The sequence below is a fragment of the Lynx canadensis genome, chromosome B2 (assembly GCF_007474595.2).
Source record: "Lynx canadensis isolate LIC74 chromosome B2, mLynCan4.pri.v2, whole genome shotgun sequence".
Lineage (NCBI taxonomy): Eukaryota > Metazoa > Chordata > Mammalia > Carnivora > Felidae > Lynx > Lynx canadensis.
Window position 1 is genome coordinate 116,225,333 of NC_044307.1, and position 25,461 is coordinate 116,250,793.

Here is a 25,461-nt window from a genome sequence, read left to right on the forward strand (position 1 = left end):
AAAATATAAAATACCAATATATAAAGGTGGTAAGATGAATGACAGCTTAAGGTAATATTGTTTAGTATTGGGGAAATTGAAATTTTAAAACATTTTCTTAAACTTCCTATATTCTTATAATTTACTGAATGGGAAAAAGGAGTTAAATTTAATAAAGTACCTAATTAAAACTTTTCAAAGACTACTGCCATTTATATTTCAATACCAGATACCTATTCCTTTATTCACCTGTAAGCTCTATCATAGAGAAGAAAAACTTCTAGAAAATCTGTATATTATGATTTCCAATAGATGTTACCCTGAGTCTTGAGCAAGTATTTCAGATGCTCTTGACTTAAAGAAATATCTAATAATTGGTAAAAAAATTAATTACTGTTAAAAGGGGAAACTACTATATATATTGTTTTGATAATAAAATATACATTAATATATGATGTATGCAAATTTTGAGGGTTGGATATAACATGACAGAATACAGTACCTACTTAGAAGTAAAGGAACAGGTAAAAATAAACGTTTTTATGAATGATTATTATTCTTTATTGTGAAGGACTATGTAGTGGTGGGAAATAGTAACAAAGCCAAGGAATGACAGATGAGTCATTTAAACTCAAACTTTACCCATATGATTTGGCTAAGACAATTAAAAGGGACATCACTCAATGGTTTCTAGGCCATATCATATGGAGTGACAGCTGAATTTGCACAGATCTTGCTTAGGGTGACATGAAAGGCATGAATTTTGGCCCTTTGAAGTTCATTTTTTACTGGGTTCCCAAAGTATAATGTAACTTACAACACTTGAGATTAGAACTCACTCATTATCTCTTTCCTTTGAATATGGTTTTTCCCCTCTGCTGTTTATATACAGGCTGCTGAGGAAAGAGCATGGAGGAGCATCACTACAGCAATTATTCGCTATAATAAGGCCACATCTGGTAGGAAGACCGTGAAGACCAGGAAATGAGATCCTAAGATGATGACCCCATCTTCAGATTTAGTTAAGAGTCAAGTTAAATGAAGAAAATAACGAGGTACATCTTTATAAAGTCGCTTTTTTTTTTTAAATTTTTTTTCAGCGTTTTTTATTTATTTTGGGACAGAGAGAGACAGAGCATGAACGGGGGAGGGGCAGAGAGAGAGGGAGACACAGAATCGGAAACAGGCTCCAGGCCCTGAGCCATCAGCCCAGAGCCTGACGCGGGGCTCGAACTCACGGACCGCGAGATCGTGACCTGGCTGAAGTCGGACGCTTAACCGACTGCGCCACCCAGGCGCCCCTAAAGTCGCTTTTTTATACAAGAAATTGTACAGAGTGACCAACACTCTCCAAAAACACTAATTATAACTAGGGTGAGTCTGGATAAGTGAGTTCCAAAATAATCACGAAGCCCATACTACTCCCCAACCCTGCCCTAGAAAATGTGACTGTGTTTTTTTTTTTTTTTTGGGCCAGAGCCTGATTTAAGAGTTTTCTTCCTTATTCAAAGCAAAGAAAATAAATGATTATTCAAATAAGGAAGTAAACAGGAAGTGATAAATGAAGGTGGAGGGAGATTCTCTGTGTAAAAATGAAGAATATCAAGGACAAGTCAATGCACCAGTCGAACCATCCAAGAGAGATCTGAGGCTCTACAGGCTGAGTTCTGGTACCCATCTTCATAATTAACAGATCCCTTAGTGTTTATCTGGATCCATAGTTGTTTTTTTTTTTTAATTCTACCTAGGTCATATTCCTCTCCAGACCCTCTTGTGTTATTATCATTTAAGACATTATTAATATATCATTTTATTTTTATTTCTACTTCCTGATATCAAATAAAAGACCTGGGGCTGGAGAGGAAATCCAGGACATTTAATGGGATTGACGCTGTTATTTAAATCATTTCCACCTGTCAGCTTTATTGTACTATGCAAAATTCAGTAAAAACAAATGAAGCCAATAAAAAGAGTACTTAATGATACAGTTAACAGACTCAGCATGTGGTAAAGTACTATGGATAAATAAAAAGTGTCATTTTCACTGGTTACCAAATGCTTTCTAGCAACAAAGCAAGTCAAAAGAAGACAATTTTAAGCTGAAAGCAATGCAGCTCTATTTGGTTAATTATACAGCTACAAATGACGTGCCCTATAAGGACATGTACGTATGGTTAACTGTACATCCAGTGCCTGAGGTAAAAAATAAGAGAGGTAGTAGAAAAGATGATTTCATAGTTGTTCAAGTTCTATGACCCTTATGTTGGGAGTTCCTAGCATTATAGACCATTGGAAGAGTTAACAGAAGTTGATTACATTATAAATCTCTCTTTCTCTCCCTCCTTCTCTCTTGGAAATTTGTAGTATATATGCTTCATAGAAATTTATAATCACATTTCTTGGGGCGCCTGGGTGGCGCAGTCGGTTAAGCGCCCGACTTCAGCCAGGTCACGATCTCGCGGTCCATGAGTTCGAGCCCCGCGTCGGGCTCTGGGCTGATGGCTCAGAGCCTGGAGCCTGTTTCCGATTCTGTGTCTCCCTCTCTCTCTGCCCCTCCCCCGTTCATGCTCTGTCTCTCTCTGTCCCAAAAATAAATAAACGTTGAAAAAAAAAAATTAAAAAAAAAAAAAAGAAATTTATAATCACATTTCTATAATCATGGGTCCCAGATAATTCAAAAGAACCAAACAAATTACTTTGATGATTTAATCAGGGTGTGACTTCTATTTCCCATTTAATACTTCCATCTGTGCATATAGTTTCCCTATGTGTTGGTAGAGGGGAAAGAGAAGACCAATCAGCCATATGATGGCTATTGGCTGCACCTTGTTTTATATGTCATTCCACAGTTACAGAATTAGGGATAAGTACGGTTACAGGTTCATTCATCACAAGTATTAATCCGGCTCAGTTTAGAAAAGATAAGTTGATATTGTTTTCAAACATATTGCTTGGAAAAAAAATATTTTTTGGTCAGAAGTTATCCCTCTCGACCCTGGATTTCCAAAGTACTTTATATTTCTATTATATCACTTACTACATTCTTGTCATTACTATGGGTCTAACACTAGATTTTCAGTTCCTTAGGAGTAGGAATCCTGTCTTATTAATGTTGTATCTTCTGCAGTCTTAAGTGTGGCAATGTATACAAATTTGACCCTAATGAGATTTATGAAATAAATCAATACTCCATCAAATACACTGTAGCTCTTGAACTTTTTTGTAATCTTTTATAATTTTGTCCTCTAAAATAATGTGTTATGCCATGGAATTTGCACGCATTTTAATAACATTGCACAACCCACTTATTTGAAAAAGAAAAGTGAATCTAATAATGAAGTTACATCACCTATAAAATGTCATTAAAATCCCTTTAATAAAAGGAACTTCCTTGATTATCAAGAATGACAATATTATCCACAAATTTATAGATTTCCTCTTTCTGATCTAAGATGAGAGAGACATGATGTACAGAAAATTATAGCCAATGGGGCGCCTGGGTGGCGCAGTCGTTAAGCATCCGACTTCAGCCAGGTCACGATCTCGCGGTCCGTGAGTTCGAGCCCCGCGTCAGGCTCTGGGCTGATGGCTCAGAGCCTGGAGCCTGTTTCCGATTCTGTGTCTCCCTCTCTCTCTGCCCCTCCCCCGTTCATGCTGTGTCTCTCTCTGTCCCAAAAATAAATAAACGTTGAAAAAAAAAATAAAAAAAAAAAAGAAAGAAAATTATAGCCAAGGTTATTTTTTTTTATTATTATAAGCATGTTTTCGTGGTCTCTCTGCCTCCAGTCTTTCCTTAGCTCTAACTTATTTTCCACAGAAATGGAATAATCCTTCTGAAACCAAATCTAAGAATGTCAGTCTTCTTCTTAAAAACAACAGGATAGCAGTCTGGATCATCTCAGACCTGGCCACATGCCACCGGCAGCCTGGGTTCTAGCACAGTCCAGAGTTAGCCAATGCTCTATCTTATTTTCAGAACCCAAGAAACATCAACAATGTTTACAACTTGGTTAAACATAGGTTTCCTCTGTCTTTAATTCTATTTTTTTTTAATTTTTTTCTGCCTTAAAAATGCAAAGCCAATTATTAAGATCCAGTTTTAAAGCCTTCCTTTCCTGGCAACAGCTTCTCTTAAGCACTCCTTTGGAAAAAAAAAGTTTCTGAATTCCTATCACTTTGCATTTTCCCCTTTGTAGGTCTGTTCCTCGAGACTACTAGGGACTTAAAGGCAAGACACTGCTTGTAAAGACCTAGTACTTAACCCAGTGCTGTTAACAAAGAAAGAAGCCAATAAACGTTTGTCTGAATAAATACATGTCTTTCCAACTGAAATATCCTCTACAAAATCTGAAAAGGAAATCAAGTTGTTATGCACTGAAAAGAAAGAAATCTAAAAAAAAGTATTTTAGGCAAGAAATAACAAGTGTTGGTGAAGATGTGGGGAAAAGGGAGCACTTGTATGCCCTTGAAGGGAATGTAAATTGATGCAGTCACTGCAGGAAACCCTATGAAAGTTCATCAAAATGTTAAACATCGAACTATCATATGATCCAGCAATTCCACTTCTGGGTATTTATCCAAAGAAAAGAAAAACCACTAGTTCAAAACTATACAGGAACCCTTATGTTCACACAACATTATTTACAGTAGCCAGGATATGGAAACAACCCGTGTCCACTGATGGATGAATGGATAAAGAAATCGTGGTGTGTACACACACACACACACACACACACACACACACACACACACACACACGGATACCACTCAGCCATAAAAAGAATGAAATTTTGCCATTCACAACAACAAGGACAGAACTTGAAGGTATTATGCTAAGTGAAATATGTCAAACAGGCAAAAACAAATACCATATGATTTCACTTATATGTGGAATCTAAAAAGTAAGTCAAATGAACAAAACAAAACAAAGCAAAACTCTTAAATATAGAGAACAGACTGATGGTTGCCGGAGGGGAGGTAGGTAGTAGGGTGGGTATGGGTGAAGGAGACCAAGAGGTACAAACTTACATAGGTATGATATAAATAAATCATGAGGATGTAATGTTTACCTTCATGACTATAGTACATAATATTGTACTACATATTAGAAAGTTGCTTAAGAGAGTAGATCTTGAAAGTTCTCATCAAAAGAAAAAAATTGTAACTGTACATTGATGTGTGGTAACTAGACTTCCTGTGGCTACCATTTTACAATATATATAAATGTCTTTATATTGTACTACTGAAATTAATATGTTATATATCAATTATACTTCAATTTAAAAAAAAATTTACTCCTGGATTTTTCAGAAAATTGAAAAATTGCTCTCTAATCCTTTCCTTTGGCTTTTTATCTTTAGTGTTTTTTTTTTTTTAATTTTTTTTCAACGTTTTTTATTTATTTTGGGACAGAGAGAGACAGAGCATGAACGGGGGAGGGGCAGAGAGAGAGGGAGACACAGAATCGGAAACAGGCTCCAGGCTCCGAGCCATCAGCCCAGAGCCTGACGCGGGGCTCGAACTCACGGACCGCGAGATCGTGACCTGGCTGAAGTCGGACGCTTAACCGACTACGCCACCCAGGCGCCCCTATCTTTAGTGTTTTTACCTCAATATTAATACCATTGCCTTTTAAAATTCTTGCTCAAAAACAAAGCTGCATAAATATATTTTAGAAATTAATGCACTTTTAAAAAATTTAAAACAAGCCTTCAAATTGAATCAATTAGTATCCTTACACTGTCAAACCACACCAATTCTTACAGAGTTGTTTATTTTGTTTTAACCTCAAGGCTGAGTTTCAATGATAACTAGTCTTTGTGATTGATAACTATCTTAGACCACAGTAAAAATCAATATATGGTTCCATTTTGCTGATGAAGGTATAGCCAAAAGGCCAAAATTTAATTCCTCACCTTGTGGTTTCTGGTATATGCCTGAGCATTGTTTCATTTTGTATTGTTTTGTCTCCCATTTTGGATATATGAGAGAAAAAATGCATTTTTAGTAAATGTTATGTTTAAAATAACACACTCTCTTTGTCAATGCTTCATAGATCTACACGTTTCACTAAAAATTGTCAAGAGCATTGAACTAGAATGTAAGAATAAAGAGTAGTTTTCCCAACTGTGTAAATTTATTACACTCTGGACACTCTGAACTCTTGACCTTCCCTATAAGGGAGATACTGCTAAAATGTCAGTTAATCATAAAACAGTGCTACAATGGGTTACCCAGAAGCAGAAGGCAATTTAAAAGAGCAATTTTAACATGCAGTTGCCAAGGCATGCGATGAAGACAATTTCTGATGATGGTGTATTTTATTTCCATTTAATAAGAGAAAAAGAAACTGTATTTTCTTAGCTTCTCTACCAGATGGTATACCCAGAGGAAATTGACACACAGAAAAAAAACAAGCATACTTTCTTTGATTGTTCAATGGAGTTTTGAATTACTTCCCATTTAAAACAAGTTCACATTTATACCTTTTTTTTAAGATTCATAAAATGCCTGAAGAAGCATTATGTGAACAACAACATGGGTCAGGATGTAAGCTAACAGTGAAATAATCATACCCCTCAGGTGCACCGAGAAGCATGAGGCAGGCGTGGGTGGCTATAGTCACCAGAGGCTGTAATTATCACCTCTCCTAACATGAGAGACCCTGAAGCAGGTAACTGCACTTACCAAATGATTTAAATGCACTTTAGGAAAAAAACAAAAAACAGCTTTGGCAACTAGGCAGGACATATTCAGAAAAGGAAAAATTAAAACATTGTTTTACACTTCTTTAACTGCTTAAAACATTTAAAACACAGCATAAATTTCAGTGTTAAGCACCCTCATCAAGCATGCTTTCAATAAAAGTGAAGTTGCAAACATTAAGCCATGCTTCTCAGGGAGTAAGTTAGCCATGCATATACTATTTTTAAAAATCTACATCCCTTTCAGATTTTACCTGTTAGACTTTCATGCCATAATCCTCTGAAAGGGGAAAGAAATCACCCATACTAAGAGAAAGGGAAAGGAATTCAGGCTTTTCAAGCACCAGAAAACGTGTTTTGAGTCCGAGGTGCCCAGCTGTCTGACACTGGACCAGTCATTGTTTTGTTTTCTTTTTCCTGAGTCTTAGATTCACCAGCTAAAAACTTGGGAAAATAATGTATCTAACTCACAAGTCTGAAAATAAAGTATCATGATACAGTCAATCTGTATGCTGATTATAAAGCAATAATAACCAATATTTAACTATGAAAATCTAAATTTGCATTTTAAAATATAAAATTTACTCATTAATACACACAAATAAAACCACCTGATTAACTTGTAAAATTATTTATTGACAGATTTCTGCCAAGAAAATAAAATTTACTACTGCCAGAAATAAAATTTCAATGGCTTAAATATATTAAAATGGTACATTTAACATAGTAAATAGTAACTAATTTACTCTTTGGGTACTTAGTGGTCAAAAATTGTTCCTCTATGATACACCAAAACAAACTAAGAATTTCTAAGAGGCAGAAAATAATCATCATTCCTTTGTTATCTGTAAGAATTTCATATGGAATTTATATCAGACACGAATACAGAGCGGAGAAGTTTTTATACTTATTTTTAAGGCTTCCTGGTTGCCAATATGCAAGGTGTATTAAAATAGCTATATCATAGTAATTAGCATTGATTCAACCATATGATATTAACGCTGCAACTACAGTGTGGCACTCTCCCAGTCTTTACTAAACTGGGAAGTAGAATCAGTATTCAGAGCTTACACAAATTAACAGAATGAAATGGGAATGTTTCCAAAGGTTATTTTTGGAGTTTCCAAGGAATTATATCCCCGGATTATGAAAAAGTGTAGGCTTCTGAAATCATTACTAAATACCAGCTAATATCACAGTTAGCATAAGTTGTGTTCTATTTTGTGTTACGGGATACCAGGCTGAGGCCAGTGGAGGTGCTGGTTAAGGCTCAGAGATCTTAAACTTGGAGAAAGGAGTTTGGATCTTAAAGAAGAGATGTAGACAGACATCATACATTCAATCAATACTGACCCCGTATTTAGATACACAACATTTATCAATTATATCCAACTTCTGCTTTTCAGGCATTGTTTAAAAATTAACACAGTACATATTTCCCTCCTTTTCTAATAAAAGAGCAAGATTAGTAGACATTCCTGATAAAACAGTAACCACAGTTTCTCTCAAATCCAAATGTACTTGAAAACTAAGTGCTTTTTTTAAACCATAAATATCTGCACCAAACACATCTTCTGAGGACATTAATAAATGAATAAATACATGTGACAAGGACTCAAAAAATGTGAAAGATAGTTTTAAAAACAAATAAACTTTCTACAGTTGGAAGAAAAACTGCAAGTGTCAGTGAGTCTGACACCATTTTATGCCAGAGAGCCCACAAATTAAATGTTTTTCAAATAAAGAATTTGGAAAAAAGAGCAATATAATTCCAAAATGTCAAGGCATTTATAAATTTGAAAGCAGCTATGAGTTTAAGTTATTTTTACTCTATCCCCTCCCACACAGATAAGGTTATTCTCCAAATAAAATACCTCAAAGCACTTTATAGTCATATTTTTACTTATAGTAGTCAATATTCACTCTCAACATAAGCATTCAATAAGGATAAATCAAACACATTAACATGCTGTTTTCATCTACTTAATATAGCATAATTAGCTTTAAAACACAATCTCATATACTTGCAGTCTCCATTGGCTTACACATCAATGACTGATTTCAAATAACTCCTAGTTAAACAAAAATCATGTTATATTAACAATATATTGTATGGTACTGCTAAATTTTAATGGTCTACTTTGATGAAAACTTTTAAAAATTAAAACAGATGAGATATTTAAAAGAAAGAAGGTTGAGCACAGAAGTCAGAAAGAAGTTATGAACAGCAGCCAAATTATGGAAAGATCCCAAATGTCTATCGACCTATGAATGGATAAAAAAGATACGAGATATATAGATAGAGATAGAGAGATATTGATATATAGATTAGATATAGATATAGATAGATATCTATCCATTATGTATATATAATGGAATATTACTCAGCCATAAAAAAGAATGAAATCTTGCCATCTATAACAACGTGGATGGAGCTACAGAGTATTATGCTAAGCGAAATAGGTCAATCAGAGAAAGTCAAATACCACAGGATTTCATTCATATGTGGAATTTAGGAAACAAAACAAATGAACATGTTTGGGGGGGTGGCGGGGAAGAGAGGCAAACCAAGAAACAGACTTAATTCTAGACAACAAACTGATGGTTATTAGAGGGGAGGTAAAGGCAGGGATGGGCTAAAAGGGTGATGGGGATTAAGGAGAGCACTTGTCGTGATGAATCACCAACTTCTACACTTGAAACTAATATTACGCTGTATGCTAATTAGCTGGAATTGAAATAAAAACTTGGGGGAGCAAAAAGTCAAAAATAAGACCACTAGAACAGTAAATTGCCATTCATTATTTTAATTTGTCTGTACCTTATAAAGATTAAATGTAGAAAGAAAGGTAATTTTACTAGAAAACATATGGAAGCAATATCCTTAGTAAAATGAACTCCATTGTCCATCTTTTTATGTTAGCATGGGCTATTTCATTTTGGAAGACAGAGTGAGCTACTTCCTTAGTGTCCGGGATGTCTCCTCTTCAAATTATTTCTCTAACTACCTGAGGTTGTAGTGTCCGCTTGCCTCTCCCTCAGAAAGGCCACCTACTATAATGAGAATAATTTGCCACATGCCTACAATGAAAAGACTGAGCTGTACAGAAAATCTAAAAAGCAAATTGTGTGATTCAGGCTGAGCCATAGAGACTTAACCAATGTCTTCTAGGTCAAGTGGTTTTTCAACCACAGAATCGATGTACAATACCAAACCGCAAATGAGTAAACTCTGTTGTCTAAATCTCAGACTAAGAATTGAGCAGTTAAACACCCTTTTAGTGAGCATCTTTCAATATTAATATATAAAAATGTATATGTAGACATTAATATATAAAAATTGAGCTGAATTTTAAAATATTTAAAGATGGCAGTGTATCAGGTGATTTCATGGGTTTGGCTTTTGCTTTTTAGATCAGTTCTCTTGGTGAGTTGCCCCAAAATATTCTAAAATTAAAAATACTATACATGCCAAACAGATGTTCAAGAAAACAAAAGACATTTATAGGCATTTACATTTTCATAGATCTCTACAGTATTAGTTTTCAATTTTCAAAACCTAAATCATTAAATGTTCAAGATGCATAGATCCATGTGCTAACTCTGCAGGTGTTTCAACATGATGTTTGATGGATAAAAAATGTCTCTTTCAACTGAACTAAAAATTAAAGTACTTGCAATAATAAACAGTACACTAAAAACGCACTTTAATAACTTAGGCAAACTTTTCAGTGGCTTTTAATAAACAGCTAACAATTTCTCCCATCATAACAACATGGCACAATTAGAATGTATATTTATATATTACTTTTTACTTCACTTTTCATTTTTGTGTTTTGTCCATATGCTATTATTTCCACCACTTTGTTTCAGACGCAGGGAGGGCAATTACAAGCCTCTGTATATTCTACAACTGTGTGTCATGCTGAATAGAAGAATTGATCTCACCGAGACCTGGTTCAAAGTAACTTTTTAATCTATATTATCAGAAATGGCCTCTGCAATGACCATAGCAAAATTATCAAGGGAGACAATTTCTACATAGCCAAGAGGTATTCAGCATTTATTTGAATTGCAAAATCTCTCTCAGTAGTAACAGTGCCTACACCTGCATCTATCAGAAATGTCGGACTGAATACAAGCAAGCTGAGCAAAATTGCCACATAAAAAAGATTATGAATTCACAATAATACTGAATAATAGTAGAGAAACACGTGGCTCTAAATCAGTCCAATTATGATACGAAGCTACACTTTACCAAATTCATTGAACTTTTAGAACAGTGTGACTACATCATGCAGCAAATAATTAGAATGTTTAATATTGTACATATAGTATATGTCTAATGCTAGATTCCTTCACTGGGCAGACTGGCCTGCTATTCAGTCTTACCTGCACATTTGGTTCTCGTGATTAGAGGAGGTCCTGGGAGCCCCGTTCCACCTTCACCAGGTCTTGTAAGCAGAACACGGATCTCATATTCAGTATCTGGATCCAAATGCCATAATTTGTAAGTTGGAGCATTGACGGCATGCGTCTCTGTCCAGGATCCTGATGTCATTCGGTACTCCACTTCTTTCAGGATAATGGGACCATCCCCAATGATGGAGTTGGCATTCAGCTGAATCAGCAAGTATGTAGGCCCAACACCGAGCAGCTGGGGTGGAGCAATGGGTCTTGGTGGTTCTAGGAGAGATGAATGTGCAACCTAATTAGCTAAAAATCCAAAAGAATGCACTACATGGGTATGTTAATGTCTTTCAAAGCTCAATGAATAATTTACTTAGGAGTACATAACAAATACTTACGGAAAACCAGAACATGAGTGATTTGGAAACTGTACTTTTAAAGAGCAAATACTTTCACAGATGGGATATGACCCTTTTTACCACAAATTTTTTTTATTAAAAACATGTCTCCCCAGGAGATAAACTTGTACAGGCACAGTAACCAAGGGAAATAAAAGGAAAATATTTAAAGATGGATAGCTCTGATTAGCTACTGAGTACAGTTGATCTTTGACATTCTTGAGGTCCAAAGACCTCTACAAATCTTCAAATTAATGAAAACTGCTCTAACTCCTTATTTCATTCATGAAATATGGCAAAGCAGTGTTTTTGGTTTTGCTTTGCTTTTCAACCAAAGCCTAGTTCCTGCAGATGAGATAAAGAGGAAGGAACAGCAAAGCTGAAAGTAGAAGCTGATGCCAAGTGCTGACTTGTTTCTACACACCCACCACAGAAGGTAAGAAATTGAAATTTACACCGAGGCCAAATCACAAGTCACTACATATCGCTAGCCTTTGGGAGTAGTATGTGATAAAGCAATGCATCATGCATTAAACTCAAATGTCAAAGGTACACTACAATTTAATTTTTTGGACAGCTAAGATATTTGCTTCAAAGAAACTTTGGGAAACATTACCGAAATGTTTGAACTTACAGAAATGATCAAAGATGAATTTGGGCTCCCCCCGTTCCTTTAACAATGATGTAGCTGATATTTGATACGGGACTTTATGAAGGACTCCACAGCTCTAACTTTGTCCATGTGGTCTCTCCACAGGGACTCCTATGTCATGAAGATGTTCTAATTAGTACATTGTGATCAGGTGGGACTTCTTTGAATCCCTTGAATACCACTTCTCAGGGAAGCCAAAAGACTTTAAGGGAAAGTGTTAATCTTAGCAAAGTGGTAACAACTGCCCAAATATTGTTTTAAAAGTGCATGTGTGTGTGTTTTAAGAGTTAAAGTAAATTATATGAAGGAAAACTTTTTTTTAATTTTATTTTTAAGTAATCTCTATACCCAATGTGGGGCCAAGACTCACAACCTGAAGCCAGCCAGGTGCCCTGAAGGAAAACGCTTAACTGCCACCACACAATGGTTCCTCTTCTCCCTCAGGAGGGGTAGACTGGAGAAGATGTAGATAGTAGGGACTTAAAAAGACAATTTCAAAGTAGATTTTCTATTATAATGGCAACACATACCTGGAATAATACATAATGCAAAACAAAACAAAAAACCAAACCTCAGTTTTTACCTTCTGATGTAGGTTTAAATGAAGCAAGGGTTTTCAGCTGTAGCCCAAGATCTGCTTTTAAGCCCTAACAGTATAAAAGTATAGTTTTCACTTTATGAACCCCTGAGTTACAAACACCCCTAACATAAGAAATAGGACTAGCTGGCCTAGATCTCTATGCAAACTAAAGTCACTGTCAGTAATTTTCTTCCAAAATTCATATGACAAATGTTTACTGAATGACTAGTAATTATTAGGCTGTTCTTTTTTTTTTTTTTTTTTAATTTTTTTTTTCCAACGTTTATTTATTTTTGGGACAGAGAGAGACAGAGCATGAATGGGGGAGGGGCAGAGAGAGGGAGACACAGAATCGGAAACAGGCTCCAGGCTCCGAGCCATCAGCCCAGAGCCCGACGCGGGGCTCGAACTCACGGACGGCGAGATCGTGACCTGGCTGAAGTCGGACGCTTAACCGACTGCGCCACCCAGGCGCCCCTAATTTTTTTTTTTTTAATTTTTTTTTCCAACGTTTATTTAATTATTAGGCTGTTCTATACACTGCTTTTTCAGATAATATGGCAAGGGAGGCACAGTAACAATAAGTCAATGAATTCATTATTTTAAAATGAGTGTGATGTAGAAAACAAACAGATACATAGTGTAACAACGTTGTGTGGTAAGAGAGGGCAGCTACACTTGTGGTGAGCATAGCAGAAGACATAGTATAGGCTTGTTGAATCACTACATCGTACACCTGAAACTAAGGTCCTATTGTGTGTCAGCTATACTCAGATAAAATTTAAAAGCAAAAAAAAATAATAACATGGGGTGGAGATGTCTACAGAGTAACACCAACTTCCTTTTTTTCTATCCCATATCACTTGAAGCATATGAAGTTGGTCCCATCAGTACCATGGCTCTTTATGGCAATAACTTTCAAACTAGTAGAAACACATGAGCCGTGTTTCACTATGCTCATGTATCGAGTGAAAATAAAACCAAATTAAATAAGGTAATGTATGTGGTACATAAACTTCACATGTAGAATTATTTCTATTTCCAGGAGAAAGTAGTTCTTAACACCATCTGTTCTTCATGGTTTAAAAATTGCTCCCACAATATAGAGTCAAAATTGGGTAGAGGGCGAACTCTTCCAATGTTCACAACCGACTTCCCTCGAGAAGTCACTCATAAAATAAAAAGTTTAAATAAAACCAAAATAGTTCAGCATTTTCATTTATCTGCTAAAGAAAGAGCTAGACATTTCATATCATAAACTTTTACCAACTAAATGACTTTTACATTTTGAGTTTACAGAAGTCTTAGTAGACAGAGAGAAAGATAAAGTTGACATATTTTCTAAACCTTAAACTGAAATGAAACTGAATAGAGAAATGAGCATAATAGAAGAAATGCAAATATCTTCGCAGACTATCTAAATGTTGCACACATTTTAAGAAGCAGTCTGTATTTTTGCGAATAAACTGAGTTGCCTCACATGTGCAAGGTTTATTTTCACTCCAGATGGCTCGTATACTGACTAATTTAAGTTAAGTAGTAAATGCAGCTAAATTCACAGCTTACTGGGGGTCTAACCCAAACCCTCAATGCTTCACTCACATCACAGCTGAAAAACAACCTGAAGAGGTCTCATATTAACATGATGGAGCGATTTGTCAAATGAATTATGAATAACAAACCTTGGTTAATCTCTCAATTTATAAATATTCTGAAACCTGAACTAATAAGTGTATACTGAATGATAAATCTCACCCTGCAAAACCCTGCACATCACTGCTGTGGAAAATAAGAAGCAAACAAAGGAGGAGAGCAGAAGGGAGAGAAGAAGAGAGAAAAAGCTAAAACATGTTATTAGAAACAAGTGAAAAAATAAAGCATGATATTTCTTCTATCATTTCTATCTTTAACCAAATGACATGTAAAAGAAAATGAAATTTCAGGGCACCTGGGTGGCTCAGTCGGTTGCACATCTGACTCTTGACTTCAGCTCAGGTCATGATCTCACGGTTTGTGAGTTCAAGTCCCTCAACAGGCTCCACACTGACAGTGCAGAGCCTGCTTGGGATTTTCTCTCTTTCTGTCCCCACTCCCCCCACTTACTCTCACTCTCTCTCTGTCTCAAATAAGTAAATAAACTTAAAAAAAGAAGTTACTTAAAAAATTAAAATAATAGGGCGCCTGGGTGGCTCAGTCGGTTAAGCGGCCGACTTCGGCTCAGGTCACGATCTAGCGGTCCGTGAGTTCGAGCCCCGCGTCAGGCTCTGGGCTGATGGCTCAGAGCCTGGAGCCTGCTTCCGGTTCTGCGTCTCCCTCTCTCTCTGCCCCTCCCCCGTTCATGCTCTGTCTCTCTCTGTCTCAAAAAAAAAAAAAAAAAAAAAAACACATTAAAAAAAATTAAAATAATAATAATAATAAAGAAAATGAAATTTGACATCTGGACATTCTAGTTTCACAAAATGTACACATGAATAGCTGGGTCAGTGTGAATATGTTATTTAACTTCTTGACATTACAATATCTTCATTGGTAAACTAGGGATTATTATTATAAGGGTTTTTAAAGATTTTACGTTTCTAAACCTGTCAACAAGCCCCATATTTGCTGCTATTTTTCTTCACTTTGCCAGAGGGCATATAAATTTAAAACCAAAAATTAATATTCATAACTAGTGTTTTGTGTACATGAAGAAATGAGTTTGATATAATCAGGTGCTTAGCCTGAAGAAGGGTAATAAATCACTCTGATCAATTTTACATTTCACTTGCTATGGTCAAGCAAAAAGGGTCAGTCCAGTCATCAAAGCAGTTGCTCAGTTTGGGAACTGTGACAATGCTCAGGGAGGCTTAGAAGCATATACATTGATTAACAGCATGACTAGAACTGAAATCTAGCATTAATGAGGCTAATATACCACTACATATTAAATTTTTTATGTTGGAAGTAAAAAGTAGCCTCATATTAGCATATGTATTTTGTTGTTAGGCCCTTGAGAACAGGAAGGCTTATTTATAAAATCTCTATTCATTTCAATAAATTATGCATGAATTTTAATCAGCTAGCAAATGAACAAGTAATTGTTCTGCAGCAATATTAATATTCTTCATAACTTAATACACTATCAGACCCAGAGGTGTGGTGCGAATAAATCCCAATTGTACACTAGGTATCAGCTGAAGCGTGCAATCCCCAAAATACAGGATAAACTTTGCCAATGTAACAATTAACTTCCAATTAATGACTTACATTCATTATTCTAGATCTAAACCTATTATACAATCGTAATTGTACATTCAAATTGCTTTATTTATTTTAGATAATTTCAAAAACTGTCTCAAAATCAAGATAAGTCATTATGAAACTATATCCTCATCCAATTATTCCTATTACAATGCTATTTTACAAACACATGTGTCACTTACTAACATTCGGTTAAATAATAAAATGCAGAATCAGAAATAGAAGCCACAAAGCCAGAAAAAAAAGTCAGCGAAGTAAACATCAAGGCAAATGACACTTTGATAGTCATCCATCCAAATAAGCAAATCAAATTATCTCTCAATCCTAACATCTTCCAAACTGTTTTATTTATTGCCAAAGAAGCCTTGACTAAAAAGTATCTCAAGATTAGTCCTGTCACCTAAAAGCAGGCAATGGCACTACACTTGTCCTCTATGGCTGCTCTAACAAATTACCACTACCTTCATGGCTTAAAACAACAGAAATGTATTCTCTCATGGTTCTGGAGTCCAGATACTCAAAATCAGTATACCTGGGTCGAAGTCAAGGTGGCACCAGGCCATACTTCCTCCAAATGACTAGGAAAGAATCGGTTCCTTTCCTTTTCCAACATCTGCTGGCTGTTGGTATTCATTCCTTGGCTTGTGGCCACATCACTCCAATCTCTCACCTGTTACAGTGCCTTCTCCTCTTCTCCCTGTTGTCAAATCTTCCTCTACCTCCTACTTAAATTAAGGACACTTGTGACTGCATTTAGGATCCACAAGGATAATCCAAGATCTCCCTACATCAAGACCCCTAACTTAGTCATATCCTCAAAGGCCATTTTCCAGATAAGGAAATAGTCATGGGTTCCAAGGATTAGGACCTGCTATCTTTAGGAGCATTTTTCACCCTACCACAGATGTGTACTACAATCTCATCCTTCTTCCTGGGAAATATCTTAGCTCTACCTTTTCTCCATTTGTTAAGAAGCCTGTTAGCAGAAAATACTTCTAGGAAAGTTTTATAGTTAGGTTCAGAGCAGTGGAAAATATAAATAACAAATAATTTATCTATAGTGCCTTTTTTTGCTATTTATATTTTTAAGGAAATAAAAAATAAAGATGAACATTATTACTTCAAGTGGCTATAGGAGTCAATGTTCCCTTACCATATCTAAATTCCTGTAAAAATCAATATTCAACTGTTAGCCTGGGAGATATTTTATTTACTATCATTTATTTTCTTAAGTGAATGGATCACTTCAAAATCAATGTTATTCTATTTCTTTATCATTCCCCTCTTCAAAATTCTGATCCAGTTCCAGTTAAAAAAGAAAATTCACTGGTTCATGCTTCATGTTGTTTAACTTTTCTTCCTCATCACCTATCAAATGCTGAAGTAAAGGGGGACAGAGAGTAGAGACTGTGAACAGGAAATGTGAGAGCAAGAAGAATGATATCAATGCAACAAATAATTCAAGCATTTATCAGCTACCCTATAATAATTTCAAATGAGTTTAAATTATGCCCCCCCCAAAAGATAACAATATTATTTAATGGTACTTGAGGGCTTCAAGAAATCTGAAAGAGTAGCACTGATGAATAAGATGCCTTTCTTCCCATAAGAAATGAAAAGCAAGGTATAGAAAATTAGAAGCATTTTCTTTGGGCATTCAATATCACACAGATAACATAATTTGGTTAATTTTTCCTTAGATGTTGACATGAAGTACACATTTGAAAATTTTCAGATTTATGTAACAAGGTTTCTCCTGCATTCACACTTTATGAACTGTCATGCAGATATATTTATGAAAAGAGCGATAGTTCTTCTATAATTTTCACTCTGTGACTTCTTTGACACTTCAGATTTCCAGTCGTAATAAATTCCTTAAGCAGCCAAATACCTCTCCATTCACTCTTCCGGCTACTATCTCAAATTTTTTGCTCATATCAATGACGCAATTAGCAAATTCTATAAATTATCTCTCAGATAAATTACTATTTCAATTATGTTTACAATTTGTGCATTAACGGATTTTTAAGCAAAATAACTTTAAAATTTAGTATATTGAAATCCTTTTTTTTAAAAATTCAACAATCGAATTGAGAGACATTTTTTTCAAATCCTATCATTCAGGTGGCTCCGAAACGTGACCTGGTCAAATAAAATTAATACTAAAACACCACTAAGTTGGGATATTGTTAAGCCTGAGGCTCCTATGCCAGCACCTAGACCAAGCGTCAGTCAAAAGGAGCTAGTGCCATCCCTTATCATCTCCGTGAAAATTAGACGAGTGTTAGCATGTAGTTATGGAAGACTACCGAAAGCGTGTACGATGGCCACTGCCCACACTTACGAAAAACTTCTGAGAACCATGAAATAAATATACACGATTTCTGTTAAGTATGTAGAAATACTTTGAATAAATTGAGAAAATTTTCAACTGAATAGCAAAGCTCTGCTTTAGTGATATATGTTTGTTTATACTATGCATTTTTTGTCACTAATAATTCTGTAGAGCTAAACAAGAGTTTCTTCCTCTCCTCCCAGTGCCTCTTCCCTATGGGTAGTTGTTCAAATGACTGAAGAGTGCTAATGGCTTTGAGTGGGCTGAAAGTGACTTAAGATCAAGAAATGCACAGGGTAGCCTCACAAAATGAAGAACTCTCCAGTCCAAAACACCAATAGCCTCTTCTGGAGAAACACTACAACAATGTTAAAAATCACTTCACTTCAGCACTCCATGGCTTACACTTACCTAAAATTACATCGCTTACATTTCCATTTCTCAAAAGAGCAGTGCAGCAGAATTTTGAAGAAGAGGTTGCAAACGCTGAATAGGTGATCATGGATTCACACAGGCTTGACCACGGTTAATGATGCGTAGTTAAATGACATTTGAGTATACAGCTTGCTTATAGGCAAGTGAACTGATCATGTTTTTGGAAAATAATCTATCAATATAATATCAAGAAATAAAAATGTGTTTAAAGAGTAAAGTAATTTCACTCCTGGTAATTTAGTGTAAGGGGATAATTTAAATCTTTGTTTAGAAGAGCAAAAAAGGAAACAATCAAAATATTCAACAAGAGGAAAACAGAGACACAATTTATGGTCGATCAGTTCAACAGAATTTCACACAAACATCAAGAACTCAAGGTGTTAAGATTATGTAACAAATGTCAGGGGACACTTAAATGTTTAAGTCTATTAGAGCTTTCATTTTAAAAAGTAAAAAGTGTGCTCCTAGGGGAGAAAAAATGAAAACCACCAACCATCACCACCCAGAAGGACATACATCAAAAAGCTACTAGCAGTGACTGGGGAACTCTGAGACCACGAGTGGTTTTACTTTTTCTTTTAGCTCTGTTTTCCAATAAAATGTGTAATGTGCTCATAAAACTTCCCCATCATTACATTCTCAGTATCTATCAATGTCTAAGTTCAGTAATTATAGAATGAATGGCTGGTTCAATAACACCTTGAAAAACAAAGTTGCCTATGCCACTGTAAGAAAAATTCCTATCTATTCCATACAACAAAATGTAGACGACAACTTCAGCATGAGAGCCATCATTTGAAGATGGCAACAGTAAAACTTTGTTATTTGTTTATTAAGTTGTGTAATTTGTTTTCAGGAGATGAAATTAAGTCCTCAAAATGTAAGATTTACCACCTTGAGCTTTGAACCACATAGGTAGTGGATTGCTTTGACATTGATACACAGCACCTACAAAATGTTACTATTTAATTAAAGGAGTTAGTTGACTGGAACAAAAGAACATTTTCTAAGCAATTGCTTAGTAACCAAATGGCATGAAATGATTTATCCAGCTTGTAAAAAAAAAAGTAAAAAGGCACAGACACAAACATATAATTCTCAGTCTTTTTTTTTTTTTTCTTTTTTTAAAGTAGGCTCCATTGCTCAGCATGGAGCCCAACACAGGGCTTAAACTCTTGACCCTAAGATCAAGACCTGATATATTTAGAAATGTTATCAAAATATACAATTGCACTAATATCAGAATACACCGACAACCTGAGTTTCTTGAACAAAATTTAATCTAGGGTAGGAAAAATTCTAATACTAAATACGCCACTCATCATATTAAACAGCAATTTTGTCTTTCAATCCCTGTGTGATATGTATTCATTTTTTTTTAGCTGCAAGATCTGTAGAATTACAGTATTTAATCTCACTGACATGGCTCTTTCCTGCTACCTAAAGTGCTGAAATAAGAAGAATCATTTCAGCAACGAAACTACAAATTTTGCATACTGAATTTTATCTCCTATGCATTACCATGGCATTTTATTCATCTTGATTTGAAAACATTGCTGCAATAACTTTATTACCTGCTTGAAATAAAAAGGCACAGAAGCAGCACACTATTTTAGATCTGCCAGCAGAAAGTAAAAATAAGGTAAAGCTCATATTTAGGGGATATGAAAAGGTGAAGGGATTTTGAAAAGTGAAGTTTATTTGCTTTTTAGCCCACATAATCTAACTGCGCGATACCTATGAATTTTTATCTAATTTTGTCCCAAAACTAGATTCTGCCTCATTAATATCTATGTAGTCAATTGGTTCAGAATGATGAATTATTGCCATAATTGAACAAATTTACACAAGCCTCCTTCAGTACCACAATCCATATGGCAGGAAACCACATATGTTATGATAAAAATTATGGATCCCTTTGATTGAGTCAGAAGCTAATACAGAAGATTTCTCTTATGGCCATTTAATCCCTCATTTCAGCTTTGTCAGAGCTAAAACTGTTCATGCATTTAGACAGAAGAACATCCAGTTGACTCTAAGAATAACAATCAGGTAAGTAGTAAAACTGGAAAAGCCCTCAACTCTCCTTGGTTCCCTCCAGTCTAGGGTCGTAAATAGGTAATCGTATTACCATCCCATCAGTCACCTTTACAAGGCAGAATAATACACATACATACATACATACATACATACATATATACATACATACATATTTTTAGGAGAAAGGAGGAGAAACTACATTTGTAAATGACAATAACATGGTAAATATGCCTATGTTATACAGACGATTATCCCATTCTAGGTGATAGGCCAAAGGATTTGGAGTAACGCCATTTATATTCATTTTATATTAATATGTATTAAGATACAATGGCTGACTCCAGTAAACCAAGAGATAGCAATTAAAAGAAAAAAAAAACCCACTTCATAATTACTATAATGAGATTATGATACTTCTCTTTATCTATCAACACACACACATATATACACGTATACACGTATATGTACGTCTATTTGTAATCTGTACAACATAACCAAGAAAAAAAGTATTATTTAAAAATATCCTGACTCTTCCACAGCTGGAATATAAAAAACATTGAAAAATCTCCTGAGTCTAAATTCCAGATTTTAAGGTATTTTAACACTATGCAACTAGAAAAATCTTCCAACATTTAATTGTAACCAAACACAATCTGAGTTTGTCAACTTGATCTTGGGTCTAAATACTCTGTTGCATTGATTCATTATAACACATAATAAGCACATGTTCACTATGAATATGTACTTTGTAATTATTCCAAGTCAATTAAAAATGATGCATGGAGCTTTTATGTATATGTAGCCAGCAACAGATGGCCTTTTAGTGCAATGACAGTCCAGTAATGAAATTAGGAGGTACTATTCACTCCCTCCACTCAATGACCCTGGTTCCCAGGCATGTAAAATCCAAGACTTTATTTACCCCCAATTAATCAGAAGAACTATTATTTACCTGACATTTCTACATGACTCTGGAGTGTGCAGAATGGCTATCATTTAGCTAGACATATCCCCCTAATACACAAGTGATATATTTACTTGTGTTTTTTTAATGAAAAAATAATATGTGGTGACACAATAAAAACAACTGAATAAGATTTCACTCATATAAATAATTCCTCTAGAGAATAGGCTGTGTATATGTACTACTACTTGTAGAACAGTCATAATTTTGGGATTCTTTTCAGTTCAAAAAGCATAAATCTTCAGAGACTTTTAAGGATCTTCATAGCAAAGAAACTGTGTCATTAGCTTAAACAGATGCAACTCAACTTTGTAATGTAAAGATTTCTAATATAGATTTATTCCAAAAGAAAAATGACATAAGTTAGCAATTCTAGAACATTTCCTCAATTTTGAGATAAAACAATACAAAACAAAAACAATTATGTATCTATTGAGTTAGATGTCATTGATTAAGTCAGGATATGACTTAATATGAAATGAGTTTGCAGATGCAGTCAGTGTCTCCAGATCAACGAGGCTCCATGATGGTAACGAGGTCAGAGTCAAGCAATCTGAACAGGGGATTAAAGGACAGATTTCTGTACATCTGTACTTAAGTCTCTGAACTAAGAAAAGCAGGTTTCTATGGGTAACTTGAGAATGTACAGGCATAATGATGAAAAAAAGGCAATGCCATAAAAATAGAGCCATCAATCTGGTCACTATAATTACAAGGACTTCTAAATACCTATTTTAATCATACGGTTCTATTAGCCTTTCTTCAGGGAACAAAATGCCTGTCTCCAACAGTTAAAGTACCATCAAAAATAAAATCACCACACCCAGTTTTATAATCAAATGGAAATAGATAGACAAGAATAATTATAGACCTATCTGATAAAATAACAAGATACTGACATTTTAAAGATATTTAACCATGTAAATGGTTACCAGCCAAAGGACATTTTACACTGGTGTGACAGCTCAATCAGAAAGAGACATTTTATTTTCATTCCCTTCGACCACCCCTATATTCCACACTATAGTGGGGGGTATATAGACATCCAGAATATCAAATTATAGTATATAAAACATAAACTATTGGAAGGCAGCCCAAGTTGTGAACCATCAGCACACAGAAAGAGAAAGTTTCCAGAAGAGTAAAATAAAGTGTGTCAAGACCATAAGTAATGCAATTATACAGCTAAAGGGTTGGGCACTTCTTTCCCAGCTACTGCTACTAAATGACAAGAAACCTCCCTCTTCTTCTCTGGCTAAATATCATGCCTTTTAAAAATAAGGACATGGAATGGCTGCTGACCTAGACTGTTCCTGTTCATAGATTCTTTCTGTGAACTTAAAATCTTCCATCCTTCTGCAACATTAGCCAGATCAACTGAAAATTTGCTAGGGGAAAAAATAATGCATGAAATATGCAAATACTTTCACGGGCACTGAAGAATCTTGTAAACAGTACTTTCATCAGTGGACTAAAGATAAATAAGAATTAGGTAAGGAAATCTACTATTTTAAGTATTATAAAGAGGAGAAAAATGTATCATGTTTCTTTGGCATAAATTTTTATAAAATGACACACTTGTAAAAGTTGATAACTGAGAGATCTCCCTATTGGACTTGAAGGGCACCATTTCTTGTTCCAACGCCATATACTTTATAAGGCATAATGATGTGTTTTAAATGTAAAAGCACTAACTTGGGACTGGATAGTTTTAATATTGCTTCAGAAGTTAGTTTATTTTAATACATAAACAAACATCATTTTAAATACTTCACTGACTGTACATTTATATTCTCTTTATAAACTCAAATGACAATTACTTGGTGAGGAAAAGGAAAATGGTCAAGCCTGCATTCTCTAAGCCATGGGGCCAGCAACTTTTCCTGAAAGAGATTTATCTATATATTTCTCTCTCTCTCTCTTTCATTGCTGAGCACCTAGAAGGTAAGAATTTTATTTGTCTTTGAGTTTGTGTCTTTACTGCTTGGCATATTAAGCAATCAATTAATGATGGTTGAATAAATGCATTTATAAACAAATGAAGGAATGAACATAAGATAATTAAAAACGGAAGGTAGGATAATACCTAGTGCTGGTGAGGATATGGGACAATTAGAACTTTCATGCTTCAAGTTGCACTATATATTGACACAACAAACCTGTTTACTACTCCCTACGAAAGCTGAACATTAGCATATCTTATTATGTGGAAATTCTACTTCCTAGTATAGGCTCCCTCCCCCCTCTGCCAAATGAGTACATCTGTTCCACCAAAGCCATGTACTAGAATATTCACATACCACTATTATAAAGAGCTCAAAGAGAAAACAAATTACATGCCTAATGTCAATAAAATGAATAAATTGTGGCACTGTAACAAGATATAATATTTTACAACACTGACGTCAAATGAGAATGGGATTCATAAACTTCATGTTGGAGATGGAAACCAGTAAAGTACAGAATTCCTCTGGCCTAAATTAACCATTACTGTTAGAAGTCAGGGACAGTGGTCACCTTGGGTGGAGACTGGAAGGGACTGAGGTGGGCTTCTTGGGTGATGGTAATATTCTACCTTTTTATGTGGATCGTGGGTATATTTTAATGTACAATTTTCTGTATGTCTACACTGTACTTAAATAAGAAATTAAAATATGGATAAGGAGAAAGGTAACTGTGTATCTCATTGGACCAAATCTCCTATCCAGAAACACACTTCTACACACAAGTGAAGGACCATTAATACAGTGTGAATCTCATCCTGAGTGAAATTTAAATTTTTTAAGTCTGCATTTATGGCAAAAATATAATTTAGTAAAAATTTCTCTTGAAAATTCCTAAATCACTGAAAAAGACTACTTTATATGTTTTTCTTTCTACACTTTCTTGCATCGGCTCTTTGACTTCTAAAATTTTAGAATATCTTCCTTTAAAAGAAACGAGAATATCTTATCTGCAGAAGTTTAGGGGGGCGCCTGGGTGGCTCGGTCGGTTAAGCGGCCAACTTCGGCTCAGGTCATGATCTCACGGTCTGTGAGTTCGAGCCCCGCGTCAGGCTCTGTGCTGACAGCTCAGAGCCTGGAGCCTGTTTCAGATTCTGTGTCTCCCTCTCTCTCTGCCCCTCCCCTGTTCGTGCTCTGTCTCTCTCTGTCTCAAAAATAAATAAACGTTAAAAAAAAATAAAAAAAAAAGAGAAGTTTAGGCATTAAAATCTTCCTGCCTTTAAGATGGGTCAAATTCATCTTGGATAGAATAGTTCAGTTCTAGTCACCTTTGTATATTATGAGGTCATCCGTCATATAAGGGCATCAAGTAAACTTACTTTCTGCTTTGTAACAATAAGTTCTTGAGAAATATTTATTTGAATTCATTTATATATGAATGCTATTTTTGCACAGTTCATACATTTCCCATAGCATCTCTCTATTATAATTTCCTTTTATTTAACATTATTCTGGAATCATGCCAGTTTTAGGTCACCATTAATGTCCTGACATTATTTAAATTTTGATTGCACTGCCACTGTTAATTCACAGAAAAACTCTGTGAGTTCATCTAATAAACATCTGTCTAGATTTTAACTCGTGTAGCAAACACAGAAATGGAGCTACTCTGCAAGTGAGTTGTTTGAAAAAGAAGGGAACTTGACCCATGATTTGATTTTCAACATAGAGAGTCCAAGCCCATCCCTAACTTGAATGTAAAAATAGAGTAAGTGGAGGAG

The 25,461-nt window shown here is 35.2% G+C and overlaps 1 protein-coding gene across 7 annotated transcripts in view; it reads right to left on the bottom strand.

Annotated features, from left to right (window-relative positions):
- The window catches only part of PTPRK (protein tyrosine phosphatase receptor type K), a 568,568-nt gene that overhangs the window by 224,462 nt on the left and 318,645 nt on the right, over positions 1–25,461 (bottom strand). For all 7 annotated transcript variants that reach the window (XM_030316304.2, XM_030316309.2, XM_030316303.2 and 4 more), the window contains exon 7: positions 11,076–11,369. In XM_030316304.2, the coding sequence (XP_030172164.1) occupies positions 11,076–11,369 (294 nt within the window). The remainder of the gene's footprint in view (positions 1–11,075; positions 11,370–25,461) is intronic.